The 23219-nt window shown below is 44.7% G+C and overlaps 1 protein-coding gene and 1 long non-coding RNA gene across 2 annotated transcripts in view; one reads left to right on the top strand and one right to left on the bottom strand.

Moving 5' to 3' along the window:
• LOC134909733 (uncharacterized) overlaps positions 1–8111 on the bottom strand; it is a 108078-nt gene extending 99967 nt beyond the window's left edge. The window contains exons 1-2 of the long non-coding RNA XR_010176013.1: positions 7785–8111; positions 6778–7428 (exon numbers count right to left, since the gene is read on the bottom strand). This is a non-coding gene — a long non-coding RNA (uncharacterized LOC134909733). The remainder of the gene's footprint in view (positions 1–6777; positions 7429–7784) is intronic.
• Positions 8112–9147: 1036 nt separating this feature from the next.
• Positions 9148–23219, top strand: part of CFAP206 (cilia and flagella associated protein 206) — a 155865-nt gene continuing 141793 nt past the window's right edge. Inside the window, exons 1-3 of the mRNA XM_063916935.1 lie at positions 9148–9283; positions 9528–9640; positions 21919–22002. Coding sequence (XP_063773005.1) covers positions 9533–9640; positions 21919–22002 — 192 coding nt within the window. The 5' untranslated portion in view covers positions 9148–9283; positions 9528–9532. The remainder of the gene's footprint in view (positions 9284–9527; positions 9641–21918; positions 22003–23219) is intronic.

Raw genomic sequence — 23219 nt, 5'->3', positions numbered from 1 at the left:
AATGATGGCTGTTTTGCATTGGGAGCATAAACATTCAAAAAGGAGAAATGTTGATTATAAATATCACACTTAACCAGCAGCCCCCTACCTTCAATTAATCTATGGGAAGTGACATTAAGGATAGGTAGGTGATGAGCTAATAGAACAGCTACTCCTAATGTCTTACCAGAAGGGTTGTTAGCCGTGAAAACATGGGGGTAGTAGTGACACTTAAGCGACGGCACGTTACCAATCTTAAAATGTGTTTCCTGGATAAAGGCTACATCAACTTTCTCATCTCTAAGCCATTTGAGGAGTTTAGATCTTTTCTCAGGAATATTCAAGCCTTTTACATTAAGGGTAGTTACATGTAAATCATCCAGACCCATTATAACTCAAGCTCTAACAGGTTTGCATCAGACATCTCTCCCATTGATATACAGAGGGGGGAAAAGAGGGCACCAAGAAAAGATAATAGATTGGAAAGGAAACCAAGGAAAGCATAGGCGGAAACTGCAGTGCGGAGAGTTACACTGCAAAGTAGATCAATATCAAACATATCTAACAGCAATATGGGAGAGAGAACTGCTGCAAAGGGGACAGGAGTGGAAACCTGCCGACTCCTAACCCGAAGAAACAGGGGATGCAGCATAATGGGAGTCCTACGGGGGGCCAAAGACAGCGACCACCCACGGCAAAAAAATGTACTTAATGCAAAAAAATTACCTAGGAATAAGAATGGGTACATTATAAAACATATAGAAAGAGATCAGAATACCGTAAAAACAGACAAAAATTATTATCAGCAGTGAAGATTCAGTTTAAACATGTTTAAAACACTTCCTAACGTTAACGTACCACCTATCTGAAGAAACCATTACAAAACAGATCACATATATTAGAAACATATTGAAGCTCAAAGAAGAAAAGACAAATATGCATCTGTAGAAACAAGAACTATCCCACCAATACAAGGCAAAAAGTCTCAATCATGGAGGCGCAGAAGACTGTGAACTGGCAGGGTGAGTCCCCGGCGTCCGCGGGGATCGCACTTGTTGCCGCATATCATCTAGAGGGATCGCGGCAGGAATGACAGGTTGATGATGATAAGAGTCCCAGTCAGGCAACAGTAGAGGCGGTATGCCTAGCGTTGTGAAAAAGGCCGGTAGATCGGACGGTCTGAAGAGCGTAGCTACTTTACCATTGTGAGAAACCTGAAGAGAGAAAGGGAAGCCCCATCTATATTTCAGTTCAAGTTTCCGAAGGGAGTCAGTAAGGGGCTTTAAGGCTCGGCGCTGTTGCAGGGTTGATCGTGCAAGGTCTGGGAATAACTGAATCCTGTCGCCTTTGAAGTCAATACCATCCAGTTGGCAGGCCTTTCTCATTATCTCCTCCTTTTGGGTATAATAATGGAGCCTGCAGATCACAACTCGTGGCCTGTCTGACGGTATGCCTCGAGGACGGAGAGCACGGTGTGCTCTATCGAACACGATGTCCCTGTCAGGATCCAGATCAATAACCTCTCCAAATATCGTTGTCAGCGCATTCGTCAGATCGGCCTGTTGGATACTTTCCAGGAGGCCTCTGACCATGATATTGTTCCACCTCCCACGGTTGTCCAAATCTTCTATACGTGACTTGAGAAAGGAAATATCACTCCTCTGATGAGAAATCACCTCTTGAAATTTAGTTAGGGTGTCGTTCCAATATATCAACACGGGCCGCAACTTGAGACATGTCTTGTTGGAGCGCCGTCACCTCTTGCTTGATGGTAGACAGTAAGCAAGTCTTTAAGGCCGAAAAATCTTGCTTTGTGGAAAGTGATTTGACGTGAGACAGAATCTCGCTAATCTCTGCTGTCGAGGAGGAGGCCAATGGAGGTTGCGGGGTCTTGGGAGAGCCATGTCGTCCACCTGAATATGTAGAATTGGGGAGTCGGGAATGGCTAAAGTGGCGGCTAGGTCTGCGGTAGGTGGAGTTAAGAACTGGCGTAGATCTGACGAATGACGGGTCGCAGAGTCTCGTCTGGCTTGGTCTTGGCCTTTTTTTTGCTTCGTGCCTCTCACCATGAGATCGGTCTATAAAGAAAGGTGGCGTAGTGTTTCACTTTCACATATCCTTGGTAATATAGAAATGCGTGGATCGTCGCCATGCAGTAGCCCCCCACGTGGCCTTAAGGATACATCAGGCAAGCAGCAGCATTATCCAAGAGACAGCTGGGGGTCCTCACATAGGTACAGATGAATCTGCGGCCGAAGTCAGCAATGCACTTCAGGGAATAGGTGCAGTATATGTGTCGGACAAGGGGGGCCAGCAAACTATATGTGGCATCAGAGATTAGTGGCTGTACGCTGGTTCTGGGGAGAGCAGGGTCTGAGTAGCATCAGAGAAATGGCATACCGGGGTGGGTAGCAGTGGGGGTGTGGTGCTGGATCTATCGTTCCCCGCTGGAAGCACAGCCCCGCATAGATCCTCCGCCCCGCCGCTGGAATCTCGCGTGCCGCACTTCCAGAGTGTTCTGGGGCGCCGGGAGCAGGCAGGAGATCGGTAAAGGGATTTATTGCCCCGAAATGCAGGAGCTCTCTCAGCGTGCGTCCGCCTCCTTCAGTAGCCAGGCCATGCCCCCCCCCCCCCCCGCTGTATCTCTTTCTGCTAAAACAACATACAGTATGGGCGTGCTGCCCTCAGTCAAGATGGCGCCTCCAGCCTACAACACAGGGCTACAGCAGCCTCAGTACCTGGAGCCTGCAGGATACGGGCTGAGACGGTGGGAGCGGTGAGTGTCTCCACGTCCGGGGAGACGGCCCGCGGCAGGAGGGGAGAGGATGAGAGAGGGAGCACAGCGCCCCCGGTCTCAGACGCGCCAGCGGCCCGTCCGCGCCGCACAGCCTGTACCCACTCCGGGTGCCGCGGTCGAGGGGGGCGCAGGGGGTAGCAGAGGAGAGGAGAGCGCTCCTACGCCATCCACAGACCGCAAGCCCCTCACTTCCGGTCCGGGGTGAAGGAAAGATCGAGGCCCCTGCTCCAGTCAGGGAAGCAGGCCGCAACCCGCACAGGTGCAGGGGGCACCCGCCGGCTCCGCAGACCGCCTCACCCGACACAGGAGCACTGGAGGGGACCAAAACGAGTCCTCTCGTGCAGGTAGCTTTAAAACTGAAGCAATATAATTGTGCTTTAGGCAGGAGCTTTAGGCAGGAGCTCTAACACTGCCCAACTGCCTGCATCTGCCGCTAAGCCACGCCCCTCCCTCTTGTACCTTGTTAAAACCCTTTATATTTGAAAGTTCATATCATGTCACCCACCCTTCCTTTTCTTCTTTGCTCCAAACTATACATAGTAAGAACTCTTAATCTTTCCTGGTAAGTTTTTCTTTTTCTATTTTACTTTTTTTGTGGTATAGACCATGCACCATTTTGGTTGCCCTTCTTTGTACAGTCTCTAATGTATTTATTTCCGTCTGAAGATATGGCCTCCAGAACTGAACATTGTATTCTAGAGGAGTCTGTACCAATAATATAATACAGTGGTAGTATTACTACTTTCTGCTACTGTAGGCATTCCAGGTTTAAGTGAGCTCCATGCTTGAGCACTGGTGACTTAATTACTACCTCTGTTATTCTGGTTTAATGATCTGAGCTGAAGCCTGGATATCACTAAAATATGAACTGTTTGTGTATTGAGGACCAAGGTTGGGAATGCCTGTGCTATGGTTTCCTTTCCCTATGCAAAGAGAGCATCTTACTTGCCTTCCTCATTGCTTTGTTACATTGCTTTCTTGAAATAGTGTGTCTCCTAGAACCCTTTCCTCCTCAGTAGTTTCCATTATAGTGCTGTTACTACGATATTTAGCCAGGGACATTTCTAGCATGGCGGTCTGCGGCTAGTGTCTATATAGAAGAATTCCATGTGTTCTGGCCTTGTGCATGGAATATTGTTGAAAATGTCCCTCCCAAAATGGGTGCCGCCTCATAGGAGACAGATGCTTAGAGGGCCAGTAGTACCAGGGAAAGGCACAAACAGCGGTACCTGGAAATACCATTAAGGCTGACTCGCAGGGGGGAGTGCTGCAGAGAGCCAAGTGACCACAGGTGCCAAATGGGGGGGGTGGCATGAAACCCCTAAGGTTAGCACAGCATGCCGGGAATGTTGTAATGTGTAAGGGGCATTACTATTAGGAGGAATAATGACAAATAATGTAAGGGGCATGATACAGGATTTAAAAAAAAAATGTTTTTCCATTGGTGGCTAATGTTTGGGTGTGCAAACTGGGGTGTAAAGTAGTCTCTTCCTGCGAGGCCACACACCATTTTTGGCTTGCGCAAATGTTTCTCAATATCCTACATTTTTTAAGTATCCAGGGGGCAGCACATTTTTACTGTTATGTCTAGAAATGGCCCTGTTTTTAGCCATTGGGTTTTTGAGAAGAAAGTGCATAATTTTATATTTTCTGGTATTAAACTGTAGTTTGCACGTTCTTGATGATTCCTCTAGTCTACCTAGATCAGGCATGTCCAACCTGCGGCCCTCCAGCTGTTGAGAAACTACACATCCCAGCATGCCCTGACATAGCTTTAGCATTCTCTGACAGCAACACTGTGTCAGGGCATGCTGGGATATGTAGTTTCACAACAGCTGGAGGGCCGCAGGTTGGACATGCCTGACCTAGATCATCAATCATTTATTTCACCACTCCTGGTGTCTACTCTATTGTTTGCTCGTGTCATCTGCAAAAAATCATACTTTCCTTTTGATAGCATTTGCAGTGTCCCTAACAAAAATATTAAAAAAGCACTGGTCTAGGTACAGATCCCTTGAGTATACCACTTGTAACCTTTCACTCCTGAGACTGCACCTCATTTACTACAACCGTCTGATTCCTATCCTGCGACCAAGTTCTTATCCATTCAACAATCTTAGAATTCAAACCCATGCTTTTGAGTTTATTTAGTATTCTGCTATGTGGTACTGTGTCAAAAAAGCCTTACTAAAGTCTAGATATGCTACAAAAATGGCCCCTCCTTCATCTATTATTTTAATCACCTAGTCAACAAAGTCAATAAGATGTGTTTGACATGATCTCTTACCAGTAAATCCATGCTATTTGGGATCAGGGGGGTCATTCCGAGTTGTTCGCTCGGTAAAAATCTTCGCATCGCAGCGATTTTCCGCTTAATGCGCATGCGCAATGTTCGCACTGCGACTGCGCCAAGTAAATTTGCTATGCACTTAGTAATTTTACTCACGGCTTTTTCATCGTTCTGGCGATCGTAATGTGATTGACAGGAAATGGGTGTTACTGGGCGGAAACAGGCCGTTTTATGGGCGTGTGGGAAAAAACGCTACCGTTTCCGGAAAAAACGCAGGAGTGGCCGGAGAAACGGAGGAGTGTCTGTGCGAACGCTGGGAGTGTTTGTGACGTCAAACCAGGAACGACAAGCACTGAACTGATCGCAGATGCCGAGTAAGTCTGAAGCTACTCAGAAACTGCTACGAGGTGTGTAATCGCAATATTGCGAATACATCGTTCGCAATTTTAAGATGCAAAGATTCACTCCCAGTAGGCGGCGGCTTAGCGTGAGCAACTCTGCTAAAATCGTCTTGCGAGCGAACAACTCGGAATGACCTCCCATGTAAATTGCTTGATTTGAGATATTCTATAATTCTTGATGCATTTGCGTGATCTGTATAAAGGCAGTTATTTTTTTAGCAATTCCCTGAAGGGTCTCTTAGGTTTTGTAGATATACACGGAGTAGAATTTGCGTTTATCATAAGCATTAATACGCCCAATTTTAATTCAGATGTTCACTAGTAAAGTCCAACTGACCAATAACGTCCCTTAGCGGATCAATGAGGACCGTAAATTGCAACAAATAGGATACAGGATTTCCACTGCAGCCACTGAAGGAGCAGGAACTCTGCTGACTAATATGTTCCTAGAAGGATCTCAGGTGCTTATTGATCTCCTAAGGGACATAATTGGCCAGTGGTTTGTACTAGGGAACACCTTTTGTCACCTATTTGTTACAATCTGCGGTCCTCATTGATCTACTAAGGGACGTTATTGGACAGTGGATTTTACTAATCAACATCTTTTTATACCTAGCATTCATTACAAATTGCGATTCTCCTTACCCCTGAAGAAGTCCTGTGCAAAAGACAAAACGAGTAGGGTAATTTGGTAGTCGGACCCATTTTGTCTATATCGGGACCTCCATCACTGAGCTCACACTCTAGGGTGGTTTGTTGGAAATTTAACACCTCTGTAATGGTGCCCATACACTTGTGCGATGCCCCGCGATGCGACATCGCGGGGCATCGCACCGGCAGTTCAGGTGCGATGAAATCGCATCTGCACTGCCAAAAAGATTACCATGCGATCATGCGATAGATCGCATGGTAATCACGTGATGGGCACGTCCCCGCCAAGTGGGAGCGGCCGCCCATCGCACATCGCAGTGCAATATATAGCATGTGTTTCTAGAAACACATGCGATCGCACTGCGATTCGATAAATATTATGTGCAGCAGATAATATCTTGAGACGTGATATTTGACCGGCGTGCCCGCGCATCGCATCGAAAGGTACTAAAATGTGCATACAATCCTTCGATTTCTCTCACAGATGTGGTCAAAATCGAAGGCTAGTACCGATAATTTCATAAGTGTATGGGCACCATTACTGTATAGCGATGTTCTATGAACCACCAATTTTATTATGTAAGAATTTCTATATTTATATTTTATTTTAATGTCATGAATACATTTAAGATATTCTGTTAATAAAAGGCATTTGGTACCATGTTTTGGGTGTCTTCTCTGGTGAGAGGGTATTTTCCCAGGTCCTTTTTTTTGCTGAGTATATTACAGTATCTGGTGGTTCAAGCTTCATTGAACAACAGTTGCACTTTGGGGTTCAATCAAAATATTATAATATCCACATTCAAATACCCTTCAACGAACACTAGTCAGGTTCCAAGCAAAAGCAACTCCGTTTAATGACCTATTGTTTGACCAGGAGGTTGAGTTAACAGTGGTTCCAATAGTTTGCTGGAAAAATGCACATTGAAACTGTAGCTTTTAACATCATTGCTGTTTCTTTCCTTTTGCAGTTTGTGTGATTTGTGTGTAGTTTGCTGTGCCATCACCATGATTCATAGAGACGCTGTCAAGTCATTTAAATTAAATATATAAAAGTTACAGTATTTTAAAATAAGTTTGAATTATTGTTTTTACTTGGGTTATTTGTTTACTTGATCATTGTTATAAAAATTCAATTTAAATAAAAAAAATCCAGATTTAAATAAAAATAATTTTTTTGTCCTTTTAAAAAAAAATCATGATTTTTTTTCACACCCTGTTTATAATCCAAGCAAGCATTTGGCCCGTCCACTTCCTGTCGCAGCCTCATCCCGGTTACCGGAAGTGATCACTCAGCAGCTGTGGAAGCGCTGTAAACAATAAACATAATTATGGTAAACGTGCCCCACTGTATCATAAATAACACATCATTAACTGGCTCCAGCTCTACACATTACTGGAACAATAATGATATTAAAAAAAAACACACTAACAATTAGATACATATAAAAAATGGTCTGTGCATAATCATTAAAAAATATTACTGTACATATAATAAATGTGCATGAAGTAAATATGTTATACTAAAACTATGTGCATTGCACTAAAGTCATATAGTATTAATAAAAAATATAACATACAATAAATGGAATAAATAAAATATACTACATATCCATGCAAGTATTTTGACTATATTAATATTATTTTGATTTATACCACTGCTTACCTTCACGGCCATTAGACTTCATCTCATATCAGTCGTACTGTCCTAACATCACTTGTAGCATGGTGGGGCTGGTTGAATCGTGGTCAAACATTGAGGTGTGTAGTGTGATCAGATTGCTGCGGTTAGAGGACACATCAGCAGCTAAAATTCATCGCCAACTTGTCGAGGTGTACGGTGGTGATGTCATGTTAGGAAACAGGTTTGGGTCAACTGGTGCTGCATAGATTACAGAGCATCCAAAATTTGAAACTTAGGCCCAGATTTATCAAGCCTTGGAGAGTGATAAATAGCACGGCGATAAAGTGCCAGCCAATCAGCTCCTGTCATTTTTTAAACACAGCCTGTAACATGGCAGTTAGGAGCTGATTGGCTGGTACTTTATCACTGTGCTATTTATCACTCTCCAAGGCTTGATAAATCAGGGCTTTAATATCTTGCCTATATCGATTTCACTGGTCTATAATGGGTGCAGTGTGTGCGGTATACACGGGACCCTGAGTCCAGAGGGGGCCCACACCGCACCCATTTCTTCTATATTTGCCTTTCCGGTGTCCATCGGCGACTGTGTGTGGGCCCCCTTCTCTCCCGTAACCGTCACCGCCGCTGCTAGCGCACTGAACGCTAGAGACTCTGGTCAAGTGCCAGAGTCTACAGCGCATGCGCAGGACTCTGGAAAAATGGTGTGCCAGAGTCTCAGCGTTGAGAGTGCTAGCAATGGTTGTGACGGCTACAGGAGAGGAGGGGGCCCACACACAGAGTCAGCACACGGGTCCCCTCCTCTCTAGAAACGCTGCTGCATTATTTGTATATGTAATAATATATATGCATCAAGGATGCTGAATGAATACATAATTCTTCAGAATTTGTCAATAAAGGGAGCTCTGAGCAACTTAAATATTACAAAAGATAAAACAATGTACAGTTTATTGCGTGACAATTTGCTATGGCAGTCACTTCATTAGGTAATTGTGAAAAAATACTGCTTCAGAAAAAAAAGTACAAAAGGGTTTGCTACTTAATTACAATATTAGCTGGGGGGCCTCTGGGAATATCCATACACACATTTAGGAATGATTTAGCAGCTTCTTTAAGGAAAGCATCTAGTTGTCTGTTAGTATCCACATAATGTTTCCAAAATCTTCTCACGTTACAGTAAAATTTAAAATAAGTAGAAGTAGCAATGCAAATCAGTACATCACAGTAACCATGTGTCACGTTCCATGGAATGAAGAACACCCTGTGTATTTGGCTGCTGCGCCTCCTAGTGGCAATACTGTCACACTACAGTCTGCGTACACATTCTATCGCTGTGGGTAGATGGGAGTGGAAGACATCAGGCTATGGCCAATGCGTACAGACGTGCGACGCTACGTTATATCTCCATGGTGACGGTCTATAAACAATCTGCGCCGACAAGTTCACTGAGCCGCACAGCTGACCTGGCTACCACTGTGACTAGCGATTGCATATAGTATACGGTGATCTGTATATCAGCATAGGTAATGTGCTACGATATAATCAGCTGCCATTGCTTACAGCAGAGTTTGCAAATGGATTCCTTTATGCTCACTGTCAGATCTTTCTGCTGCAGTGGTAGAGGCTAGACCCCAGTACATGGCATGTGTACCCAAACCTTTAAGTTTATACCATAAAGGATATTCCTTGCTTCACACGATTTGTACCATTCATATATTTTTGATACCTGACCTACTGTATTTCATGTGTTTATGTTTCTTTTCTCAGCTAATATGTCACACACTCAGGCTGAAAGTGTAATAAAGAACATTATCCGGGAAATTGCCCTAGAATGTGCTGCAAAGGGTCATACAGTATCTGAAACAATGGTTGCATTTGTGGTAAGTAACGTTCTGTTCTGTGAGCTAATGTACATACCATATAGCCGCACTTCATCCATGCAGCCATACTTTAAAAAAAATGATGTTACCAAATTGGTATTTATTTAGGCAAATACTATGCAATACATTTAGCATTTTTGTATAATGTTTCTCTCTGCCAAACGCTAAAGGGGGGTACTCACGGAGAGATCCATGCTTAAAATCTAAGCAATCCGATTTTAAGCACAGATCACTCGTGTGTACCCCCCTCAGCAATAGCAATGCGCGGCCCCGCACATCGCTATCGCCGGTGCTAGATTGGCCTGCATGCAGGCTCAATCTAGCACGTCGCTCATTTCACCTGCTGGGTGAAATGAGCGGCCCCCTGTCCTCCCCCGCATCGCTCAGCACACATCGCGCTGTGCTGAGCGGCGGGAGAGATGTGTGCTGAGCAGTTCGCTCAGCACACATTTCTCCCGTGTATATGGGCCTTAAGAAACATTTTTGGGAGATGTATCAAATTATGGAGAGTGAACAAGTACTAAGTAATCAGCTTCTGTCAATTTTCAAACAGCTTGTAAAGTGACAGGAGCTGATTGGTTGGTACTTTAATGGAGGGTACACACGGAGAGATCCGTGTTTAAAATCTAAGCAATCTGACTAGATTGCTTAGAAGTTAAGCATGGATCTCTCATGTGTATGCCCCCCAGCGATAGCGATGTGCGGCTCTGCGCGTCACTATCGCTAGTTAGACCTGCATGCAGGCACAATCTAGCCAATCGCTCATTTCACCCGCTGGGTGAAATAAGCGCCTGCCCCACTCCCCCTCGCCCAGCACACATCACGCTATGCTGAGCGGTCTGACAGATCGCTCAGCACACATCTCTCCGAGTGTGTACTGGCCTTAACTCTCTCCGCTTTATCTCTCTCTAAAATTTGATAGCTCGCGCCCTTTATTTTTACTGCTGGTTCAGTTGCTGAAACCTGAATACCCACATGGCTCAACACCAGGGTATTTTGCATGATTGTAATTTGAGTTAAGGCACAGTACATGCTGGCTGCCACATAATATAATTTTTGCTGTTTGGAATTGTGCCAAGATGGTGTTAGATTAAGCTATACTAAAAACGACATTATATCAGATCAGGACTTCATACTATCTGGGAGATTTATCAAAGCTTGGAGAGAAATAAAATGCAGAGACATAAAGTACCAAGCTAAATGACAATTTTTAAAAACAGCCTGTAATATGACAGAAGCTGATTGGTTGCTACTTTATCTCTCTCCACGCTTTGAGAAATCTCGCCCTGTGCAATTATCACATTTCTGCCAAGAAACAAACAAACAAAACAGCCACGTCTATAATATATGCTTTACAGAGAGCAAGAATTGTTTGTATGTGTCTCTGTTTTGTAGAACATAACTTTGTCTTGTACGTGTCTTATGGTGGCCATACACTTGTGAGATAATCGGTGCTAATCTTCGATTTCGACCTCATCTGTGAGAGAAATCGAAGGATTGTATGCACATTTTAGGTATCTTGAGACGCGATGCGCGGGCACGCCGCTCGAATGTCGCGTCTCAAGATATTATTTGCTGCACTTAATATCTCTCGCATCGCAGTGCGATCGCATGTGGTTTTAAAACCACGTGAGCTATATCGCACTGCGATGTGCGATGGGCACCTGCCGGCAGCGGCCAGAGGCGTGACGTGCTGATCACGTGATTACCATGCAATCTATTGCATGATCGCATGGTAATCACTTTGGCAGTTCAGGTGCGATTTCATCACACCTGAACTGCCGGTACGATGCCCCGCGATGTCGCGTCGCAGGGCATCGCACGAGTGTATGGGCACCATTACTTGTCCAGTATCCAGGAACTCTGGGTACTTTCTGCAGCTTTAAAAAAAACGTGAAGATGGCACATAAATAAAGTCTTTTGCACCTGTCTTTGTGCAGGCACGCCTCTTTCTACAGACATATGTCTCTGTTGGCACATTAACAAGCAATTTATTGCAAGAGGAAGAAACTAGCAGGATATTAGTAAATATGGGTGTTCCGGAATAATACAGCCTTACTATAGTAGTGTACCTGAGTTTGTGTCCAAATGCAAACTAAAATTTAGTTTTACTTGACAATATTGTAATAAAACTTGAGGATTTTACATTTATGTGAAATTTTCAAGATTAGCTGGTGCACTCAAATGTTTACATTTGGCAGTAACTCATGAGCCAAGTGTTACTTTTAATCGGATGCCTTTTTTGCAATTTTGGCACAATTATGTATATCATTTTGTTGATGAAAATTTTGACTAAAAGTATTTGTCGATTACAGTTTACTTCAGAACTAAAATTAGACTAAAATAAAAACTGAGATCCACTGATTAAATCTTACCTAAAACAAAGCAAAAAAAAAATGCAACTAAAACTAAATTTAAAATCCTTGTCAAAATTAACACTGGAAGTAGGGTTTTACATTTTTAAAGAACAATTATTATTATGTTCTAGATATTTGCAGAAAATAAATATGACCTGCTGTGAAGGAAATATGATTGTGTATTGCACTTGTTTGTTCTAACATACTTAATGTACTAGTTTGTATATGATGTATGAGAGCACTACTGTAAGTTAGACACAGTATGTAACACATTCTCCGCCTACTGAGCCTAGATTACTATGCATATAAGTAAAGGGGTGTGATACATGTTCCCAGCACTGAGAATGCCAACGAGCATAAGAGCTACATGGCATCCTGTTGGTCATTATCCTGACAGGTAGTACGTAAGTATACTACTCCTATCCCCCTACCCCCCTCCCACCTTATGCTGAACCCTAACCCTTCTCCATGCAGCCTAAACCTAACCGATTCCCCTTAGTGTCTAAACCTATCCGTTTCCCCTTAGTACCTACACCTAACCCTGCCCCCTTAGTGCTTAACCCTACCCCCCACCCCTCCCCTTTTAGTGCCTAACCCTAATCGTCCTTCCCCACAGCCTAATCCTAACCGTCCGTGTGTGTCCTCCCCCAAACCCTAACCCACCCCATAGTGCCTAAACCTCCCACAGCTTAACCCTAACCCAGCCCACCATACTTACGGTTGGGATTCCGGCATTGGCATTGAGAGCGATATCAGGATTTCGGCGCCTGTCTTCTGATCATTGTCAGGATTCTGGTGTCAGGATTTCGACTGCCGACATCCTGAGCAACGGGATGCTGATTACATCTCAGTTAAAGGTATGCATACGTCTCAAGGGAATTTTAGAGACGTTTTCTTCATCAAAATCCATTACAGTATCATTAAACTGTTTGCAATAGCTATGACTAAAATGTTGACTAAAATTAGACTAAAATGAAAACTGAGATCCACGTACTGAGGGGCAAATTCAGTAAGAATCGCAAGTAGCGATTCGTACGGAATTTTTGCTGAGGTGGTGTGGGCGCAGAAAATGCGATTGCCTCTGCCTCAGGCAGGGGCGGTCGCGGGGCGGCAACGCACCGTTTTCTGGGAGGAAACGGAGCGTTGCGGGGGCGTGCCAGCCAAAATGGTGGGCTGGTACGCGCGACGGGGCGTGTCGGGGGGTGCGGTTGTGGTGGATGCGTGACATCACATGCAGCCGCTGCAATAGGAAAAATGGCGCTGGGACTCCTGCGGCCACAGCTAAGCTGCGCCAGCAGGAGTTATCCTTAATTTCTGCACACAACAGAAATTGCGAAGCGAACGCAATTTCTGCTTGTAGCAGGGGGGGAGGCACCGGTCAGCATGCTGGGCGGCCTTGCCCATCGCTGGGCAGCCCCCAGCATGCGTGCTAAAGGTTAGCGCACCGCACATCATTTCAGTCTGTACAGGGGGCGTAAATGACCACGCCCCCTGCACGAAGCCACGCCCCCTAATGCCGCCCGGGCGCCAGAAGCCCCGGAACCGGCCCTACCAGTGACCCTGGAGTTGCTTCATCAAGGACGTCTGTGGTACCCAAAACCACAGACTATTCAGTTTATGGCCTGGAAATTGAGCAGGGATTGCTGAGACGGAAAGGTCTATCGAATTCGGTGATTCAACTTCTCTTACAAGCCAGGAAAAAAGTTTCTTCAAACATATATTACAGAATATGGAAGATTTTTTCTATCTGGGCGAAAGATAGATTTGACGTATTAGAGGCAGAAACGGCGCTAGTTTTAAAATTTCTCCATGATGGTTTTACTAAGGGTTTGGCTGTCTCGACCCTGAAAGTGCAAATTTCGTCTTTAAGTGTTCTGTTGGACAGAAAGTTGTTTGAAGATGATCTAATACAGAAGTTCTGTCAAGCTATAAGAAGGTTGAGACCTCGGATTAGATCAATAGTTCCTTCCTGGGATTTGAATGTGATCCTAAATGCACTGATGAAGCATTCTTTTGAGCCAATACAGGAAATAAGTCTGAAATTGTTAACCTGGAAAGTAGTCATTCTTACGGCTATTACATCTGCACGGAGAGTTGGGGAGTTACAAGCATTGTGGGCTAAGGAGCCATACTTGAAGATTTTGTCTTATAGCATTGTCTTAAGGACAAATCCGTCTTTTTTACCGAAGGTGATGTCGACATTCCATGTCAATCAAGAAATTGTGTTGCCGTCATTCTTTCCTCAACCAGAGAATAAAGAGCAAGAAATGTTGCATATGTTGGATCTTGTAAGAGCGATTTACATCTATCTAGAGTCAAAGAATTCAGGAAAGTGGATATTTGTTCATAGTACCTGTAAGGGCTCGGAAAGGTTATACGCCAACAAAACAGACCATTGCAAGATGCATTAAATAAATAATAACCTTCATGTATCAAGAAAAAGGCTGCGAAGTTCCAGAGAATATTAAGGCACACTCAACCCGGGCAATATCTGTCTCTTGGGCTTGGAAGGTGCAAGTGGCAGTCAAAGACATCTGTGCGGCAACAACAGGGTCTTCTGTGCATACCTTTCTAAACATTATGCTTTGGACATTATTAAAGCCCACTTTGGGAACCAGGTCTTGAAAGAGGCCTTGGTATAAGTAAAATAAATATTTCAGCATCAATTCTTTTTTTTCAAATTTTTTTATTGATCAGTGAGTTAATAATAGAACAGAATGAGGTCACCATGCATTATATAACCGTAGTAGTATAGACATATAATAACAGTAATTGTACTCCATGTAAGCCCTAAACAATATCAGAATTGAACATTAGAGGAAATATACAAATATCAAAACAGCAAGAGACAAGACCGGCATATGGAGTCTTGAGATCAAAAGGGGGCCACGGAATCAAGGGTTTCTAGCATGTACCATTTAGTATCTTTAAAACATTTCCGTAGAGCCTCCTTTGTAACCGGGGGGAGAGTCTGGACATAGGGTAGCCAAATGTAAAAGTATTTTTCAGTCAGTTTGTCCTTCTGTAAAACAGTATTGGTCCAGTCTATGTGGAATAGGTGAGAGATCCTAGGGTGTAGTAGTGAGATAGGAACAGGGTCAGTGGAGACCCATTGGGAGAGGATCGTCTTTTTAGTGGCAGCCGCCAGTTTAATTAATAAAAATACGTTGCCCCTTGGACAGTCTGGTAGTAGATGGTTTCGGGAATATACCCCAGAATGCCCATGTCTTAGTAATAGTAAATTGGAACTGTAGGTCTGTCGTGATGTATGATTGACGTGCCTGCCAAAGTGCTCGTACCTTAGGACAGGACCACAGACAGTGTACAAGATCTGCTTCTGGAGCAGTGCACTTGAAACAGTGAGAGGAAGGGGCAGCTCCGATAAGGTGTCGTAGCTTGGGGGTGACATATGCTCTATGTAGAATTTTCTGGTGCATTTCTGAGTATGAAACTGAGCCTAATGTTTTATCTAAATAGGCATTAGCCTCCAAAATCAGTTTCATAGTGAGATCTGGGAATTCCAGTTTCCATTTCAGGAGGCCCACTGAGCCAGATTCCACGTTTAGCAAGGTGCGGGAGTGTGTGTATATGAGTGCCGTGGGAAAATTACTATGTGGGGTGAGTCGTAATGTTTTGTCCAGGACATGGGAGGTATCCTGCATAGATAATAGAGATGTGACCTTCTGTACATAGCTGCATGCTTGAAGAAAGGGGAAGAATGGGATTTGTAAAGATGGGAAACGTGCCATAATTTGGGAATGTGTAAGTAAGGTCAGATTTTCAGCGTGCAGAAAATGATAGATATATTTTAGACCCCCGTCATACCAAGTCTGAAATATTGGAGAGATAGTGTGAGGTTTGAAGTCTGGGTTGCCCCAGAAAGGTAGAAACAGTGATATGTGTCGTGATAATTTTAGTTGCAAGCGAATCTGCCGCCAGGCAACACAGGTAGAGGAAACGAGTATATTGTCTTTTACACAGTGCGGCATGGAAGTAGAGGTGGTGTGTAACAGGGACACCAAAGACCGAGAGGGTGTAAAAGATTGTTCCAGGTGTGTGTTGGCATATATGCCCTGGCCACCAATCCAGTCCAAAGCGATCCTGTAGTTGACTGCCAAGGCACATGAATGAAGGCATGGTAAATTCAAGCCCCCAAGGGAACGAGGTTGGCGTAATTTAAATAATGAGAATCTAGGGTGCTTACCCGCCCAAATAAATTTAGACAGTGCTTTGTCCATTTGAGCTAGCATGTGTTTGGGCGGAATCAGCGGAAGCATCTGTAATACATAAAGGAAGCGCGGGAAGCTGATCATTTTATACAAGTGACTTCTGCCAGTGTACGTAAGAGGGAGGTGAGCCCATCTGGCAAAGTCTGCATATGTCCTAGTAAATAGTGGGGGGAAATTAAGAGGGTATAGCTTGGAGGGGTGATCAGGGAATAAAATCCCTAAATAAGTAATACAATTGTTTGTGGCCCAATGAAATGGGAATGTGTCGCCCCAGCCCGCTTTAACTGAGGGAAAGAAAGCCAAAGCTTCTGTTTTGGAGTAATTAATTTTAAAACCAGAGACTAATTCAAATGAATCTAAAGTATCAAGTAAGTGTAGTATGGCCTTTCGGGGGTTGCTAAAGTAAATGTCATCTGCGAATGCTGCGAATTTGAGTTCTTGATCAGCCAATTTTATGCCGTGCCATCTGTGTTCTTTGAAAAAGTGGCGAAGGAGAGGGTCTAAGGCCAAATTAAATAACAGGGGGGATAAGGGGCAGCCCTGTCTGGTACCCCGATATAGGGAGAATACTCTCGAGTTGTGACCATTAACCGTCAAAAAGGCTTGGGGAGTTTGATAAATGGTATGAAATACCTTAATAAAATCAAGACCGAAATTTTGGAGTCTAAGTATTCTGTCTATGTGAGCCCAAGATACTCGATCAAAGGCTTTGTCTGCATCACAACTCAAGACCATATTTTCTTTCTCCAATGAGTCATGTGTTTTAAACATGGCCGCTAACAATGAGCGGACATTATGTACTGAATGCCTATTGCGCAAGAATCCTGTCTGGGCAGGATGGAGCAGTTTGGGTAGAATCACTTGGAGGCGGGAGGCAAGAATCTTTGTGAATATTTTAAAATCTTTGTTTAACAATGAGATTGGCCGGTAGGATGAAACCAAAGTGTGATCTTTATTAGGTTTAGGGAGGAATATGACTCGAGCCGTATTAAAGCCTGTCGGGGCAGGGTGGTCTGTCAAGAGTGCATTGTATAATTGTCTGAGGTGGTCACTTATATGTGGGAGAAGAAGTTTATAATAGGCTGCCGACAGGCCATCGGGGCCTGGGGATTTCCCATTTGCTAGGGATTTGATGGTCGATTCTAATTCCGCTTCAGTAACGGGAGTGGTAAGAAATTCTCTATCGTCCTCAGAAAGAGTAGGGAGATCAGCCTGTGTCAAAAAGTCCATGCCAGCTGTAGGGTGGTCAGGTGGTGCGGTGTATAGTTTCTCAAAGAAAGTCAGAAAGGTGTCGCTAATCTGTTCCTGTGTCGCTGAAGGGGGTCCACATGTATCTCTAATTGAGGAAATATGTTTTGGTATTGCATGAGTTTTTACCATGTTTGCCAATAATTTTCCTGGGCGATTGCCCCAACGAAAATATTTGTTTGATTGAAAGGAAAGGAATAATTTGGCCTGTTCAGCACAGAGGGTATCGTGTATTAGTTTAGTGTCTTTATATAATGTTCTGTTAGACTCAGATGGATCAGCCAATAATCGTGAATAAGCAGAGGCAACCTGGAGGGACGCCTCTGCCATCCTCTCCCGAAGTTGCCTTTTCCTGGTGGCAACATATGAAATTATCTGTCCTCTAAGAACAGGTTTAGAAGCCTGCCAAAAAAAGATTTATATCATTGACATGTGCTGCGTTATCGTGTATAATTGAGATATGATTGTGACAAAAAGAGTTTAAAGTCCTCAGAATGAGCAAGGTATTCAGGGAACCACCAGACATAAGAGTACGGGTGGGGGTGATAGGGGCATTGTCGGATAGGAGAATATTAGCTATGGTGGAGTCCACTATTCTATGGATCAAAGAGGCAGATATTAGCCAGTCATCAAATCTAGAGAATATTTTATGGGTGTGTGAGAAGAAGGAATATTCCCTAGAGTCCGGATGGAGAAATCTCCATGGGTCCAGAAGCTGTAGAGAGTCCAGCATTAGGGACAGGGAGGGTGGTGTGGATCTATTGAAGCTCAACTGTCTGGGGCCACCAGATACATCTAATAACAGGTCTAGAACAATATTAAGGTCTCCCCCTAAAATCAAAACTCCCTCCATCCAGCCCTGTAAATTAACAAAAATGTCTGAGAAAAAGGAAGCATTCGTCCCTGTAGGGGCGTAAATACATGCTAAAGTAAAAAGCTCTCCTTCGACCTCTACCTTTAAAAACAAAAACCGTCCCTCAGGGTCCACACACTCATCCCTAATCTCGTAGTGCAGGGATTTACGAAATAGAAGAAGTACTCCCCTTGTTTTAGTAGTGTAAGAGGCGCTTCTGTAGTCCCCAACCCAGGTATCTCTAAGTGTATTGGGGTCATTGAGACGCCAGTGCGTTTCCTGCAGAAACACTATATCAGGATGAAACTTTTTGAGGTGAGTAAAAAAAAATTCCTCTTGACTGGCGTGTGCAGGCCCTCTACGTTCCACGAGACCAATTTAAGAGACGTCTTGGAGCCATCAGTAGAGGCCCCAGTGTCTCTAGGGGCCGGCATTATCCAATACCCAGTCTAGTGGAACGCAGAGAGAGAAGCCACAAGCGAAAGTCCAATCCCCTGTCCCAGCACGCAAGGGAAGGACAAAAATGGTGTATCGGGCAAACAAATGGAGTTAAAATAAACATACAATAATAAAACAGCGTAATGCAGGTAGAAAACAGTAGTCAGTGCAGCATAGGCCACCAGTCATAACATTTTTTAAATTTTTGAACCCAAGAAGACAGTAATAACAACCGTCCATCTGTAACAGAAACTCTGGTTTGATTAGAAAAAGGGGAGGGAAAGAAGGCTGACAGGAAAAATAGGGTAAAGGATTCCCACCATCCCTGCACCTGCGGCATTTAACCATATATGCAAGAACCATATAGAAACAATCATGTGCTATCCATTAGGAAAGAAGGAGAGGGAAAACAAGATAAAGAGATACTTAAGTCTAGAAGAGTCAATCAGCATCGTCCATTCTAGAGTCAGACTGTGATGATGACAGAGACTTGAGAAAGTTCCAAGCATAATCTGGGGTGTCGAAGTAATGTGGTTTGCCGGCATGAAAGACTCTCAGTTTTGCCGGGTACAGGAGGGCAAATCTGATGTTTTTAGCATAGAGCTCCTTGCATACAGGGGAGAATTCCCGTCGTTGTGTCGAAACTTGAAAGGAAAAGTCCTGAAAAAGAAGAAGTTTGGATTCCTCGTAGCGTAGGTCAGAGCTCTTGCAGTAGGCTTCCATGATCTTCACTTTGTCAAGATAATTTAGTAACTTAAAAATTACTGGTCTAGGACGTGACTGAGAGGACTGTGAAGATTGCCTATCAGGTCCAATGCGGTGGGCCCGTTCCACAAGATAAGAGGTGGGTGAGGGGGGTAAATCAAGGGTTGTGGGGAGCCAGCGAGTAACCAAGTCCAGCAGATCCGTCTGTCTGACGGATTCTGGAAGACCAATCAGGCGTAAGTTGTTCCGGCGATTCTGATTTTCTAAATCTTCGATCTTATCGGTCATGGCCACTAGGGTGTTGTCATGCGTTTGTTGTTGTGATTGAATCGTTTGTTGATCATCTTCCAATGTAGATATTCGGTCCTCGGCCTCAGCCAGACTTTGAGTGTGTTGGGTTAGTTGAGCTGCTGCTGATGTAATTGCCTCCATCAGAGGCGCCAATTTTGCGTCCAGCAAAGGCGATATGATGTCTGATATTTCTCTGGCCCTCTGTACTGAGGATGGGCTAGCTCGGACGTCTGTAGGCACCATGTCGTCAGTGACTCGTCTGCCAGGAGAGGATGGAGACCCCTGTGGAATAGGGCTATATTCCCTATCTTTGGCCGTCGATTTATTTTTGTTTTGAGAATTCTTATTCGCATAGAGCGTTTTGGCCACATATTTTTCCATAGTGGGGAATGTGGTCCAATCGCGGCGTCACTCAAAGGACACAATGAGCGTAGGTATATAGCAAAAGATTACAAGTCCCTTAGGAATATGGCAGGTAAGTCCCGGAGGAGCTGGGAAGTGATATGGGGAAAAAGCACTATGAAGAATATGTGTAGAATCGCCAAATCAGGGTGCAGTTCAAGGAGGCACACGTATAGTAAGAAGTGGAGGGAGGTGGGGGATAAGAATCCACCTGTGACAACAAGGTCTGGGCTCAGGCAGCGGCCAGCGCGGTACCCGGAAGACCTCTTTGTTTTAATTTTGTTTGTTGGCGTAAAATCGTTGCTTATGTGGGCACAGGTGGGGGTGACAGGTCAGCAGCGTCGCCACCAGCGTCAGCCGAGTGATGGCCCTGATCAGTGGAGCAGTGCAGATGTGGTCTGAGCCCTGCGTATCCTCTGAGGGGGCGAGAGGCTCCAGGCACTCCAGGATTTCAATCAGGGGAGCAGGGAATCGCTACCGCTGCAGCGGCGAGGCTCCGCTTCACGCACCTGTGTTGAGGGGAGCTGTCAGCCTGCGGTATGAGGTCCAGAGGGCCGGCGGGGAAGCACAGTGGAGTGCTGTGAGCGGCCAGGGATCCCTCAGGCAGCGGGGTCAGCATCTTCCACGAGACCCAAGATGGCCGCCGTCATCTGTTGCACACTGCTTGTGCAGACTTCGGTGGGTGCAGCGGGAGGGGGGAGCGAGCCGGGACCCACGCCACTTTGCTCCGGGGTATCTCCGGGACCCGCTGGTGTGTTTTCGGGGTCACTGGTCCAGGGAGAGCCGCTGGTCTGGGCTAACAGGGACGTCTGGAGGGAGAGCTCTCAGGGGAAGCAGCCGGATCGTTCGGTCCGCCCACCGGAAGTCTTCAGCATCAATTCTTTGTCTGAATTTGTACCCCCACCCATTCAGCTTTGGTATATCCCATAGTAGAGGTGCCATGAAGTAGGAAAACGAAAGAGAGAATTATACTTACGGGATACAGGCATTAGGTCGACACAGCTTAGGTTGACCACTGAAGGTTGACATGCATTAGGTCAACATGGTCAATTGGTCGACAGGTGAGTTCACATTTTTTAATTTTTTTGTATTTTTCCATACTTGACGATCCACGTGGAGTACGATTGGAATGGTAACCTGGTAATTGGAACGAGCGAAGCGAGCCATGCGAGGGGACACGGTGCACTAATTGCGGTTCCCCTTCACTTTACGAAGAAAACAACACCAAAAACAGTCCAAAAGCTCATGTCGACATTTTCACCTGTCGATCTAATTCCCATGTGCATGTCGACCCAATGCCCATGTCGACCTTCAGTGGTCGACCTAATTTGACCCATACTTACGATAATCCAATTTATTTGAAGTACTTCATGGCAGCCCATGAATTGCCCGCCCAGTTGTGAGCGTTTTTTTCTTTGGGAATTATTGTGGAGACACTCAAAAAGACAGGGTGGAAGGGGAGGGGAGCAGCTATATACTCAAGGTGGGCGGGTCCCAGAAGAAAAAACCTGCTGTCTACATTAGGGGAACGGGTCATTAACCCATAGTAGGGCTGCCATGAAGTACTTCAAAGAAATGGAATTATCGTAAGTATAATTCTCTGCTTTTTTACAAGCGAAATATCTCTTTTATTCATTGAAGTAAATGGTGTTAATAAAAAAGAAGTCTGTGCCTACTTCTGTTATAATAAAAAAAATGACATCTAGATACTGTATATTCTTTATTTTATTTTACCCCTTTTCTTCTAAATCTTAGGTGAAAGCTATAGTGTTAGACCCGAGAAACGGATTTAATGTCGATCGAACATTAACAAAAAATGATGTACAGAAGCTGATCAAGGTAATGTGCAATATATATGTTGTTCTTTGCATCAGAATAGTAATTTATAGTATATTGTATTTCAAAATATTTTTAATGTAAGTTCTTAAATAGAAATAGATCCAAAATAAATGTGTCTTTTTCAGAAACATGACGAGATTGAAATTTCTATCTCATATAAGATGTGTATAAAATTCAGATGGAGTGGTGTATGTATCCCTCCATCACACGTATCCAGTATACAAACTGAGCATTGTGTGCAGCGGATGCAGTCACAGAGTGTGAAATCGTGATGTAACTGAGACTTTACCTGTTGGAAGAAAGACCACTGAGGTCCAGGGGAGTCTTAAATAATGTAAAATGGATCTACCAGTCAGGACCGGATCAAGATAAGCGGGGCCCAGGGTGAAAATTCCTATTTTTCTTTTCTCCAGATATCATTCTTTTTCCTGCATGCTGCATCTCAAGTTCAATAATATGTACTAAGGGGGTTATTCAGTAAGGATTGCAGATTCTGCTAAAAAGCAGAATCTGCAGTCCTTTCTTTTGCATGCTGGGCGTCGCCAATTGCAGGGCAAGGCCGGTCAGCATGCAGAATGGCCTGCACAACGGCTGCGACTGCAATTTAATTGCAGTTGCAGCAAATGTAAAAGACTCCCTGGTGCCGCAGCTAGGCTGCGTATGCAGGAGGGCAGCAGCCATTTTTTACATCGGAGCAGCTGCGTGATGTCCCGAAAACACCGCCGCCCGCTACTGTTTTCCCTGCGCCACCCTTGCAACACTCCATCGCCGCACCCCCGCCCATCCTGCGAACGCCTCTGCCTGTCAATCAGGCAGAGGCATTCGCAGCCAATACAATCAAAGGATGGGACCTGTGCATTGGTGCCAGGATCGGTGTTATTGCAGTTGCATCACTTATTGATGCAAAGAAAGATGAAACCGCCATCTTTGTGGGCGGAGAAATGCGTCAGATGACTTTCTCACAGGTGAACCGCATTTGGAACGCAGAATCCGGAAGCCCGAACCCGGTAGTCATGGCAAGCGACACACACAGGCGTCTCCAATTCCCACACAGCCGCTGCGGCAGTGCGCACATCCGTGGACACAGCCAAAAGTCCCCCATCCCCTGCACCCATTATTGGGGTTCCCAAGCTTTCGTGGACCAAGCAGGAGGACACATAGGAGGGTACACGGGACTGTGCACTTTTAAGGAGCGCTCCTTTACACATTGGATGGGT

The sequence above is a fragment of the Pseudophryne corroboree genome, chromosome 4 (assembly GCF_028390025.1).
Source record: "Pseudophryne corroboree isolate aPseCor3 chromosome 4, aPseCor3.hap2, whole genome shotgun sequence".
NCBI classification, from domain to species: domain Eukaryota; kingdom Metazoa; phylum Chordata; class Amphibia; order Anura; family Myobatrachidae; genus Pseudophryne; species Pseudophryne corroboree.
This window is presented reverse-complemented; position numbering and strand designations above follow the sequence as displayed.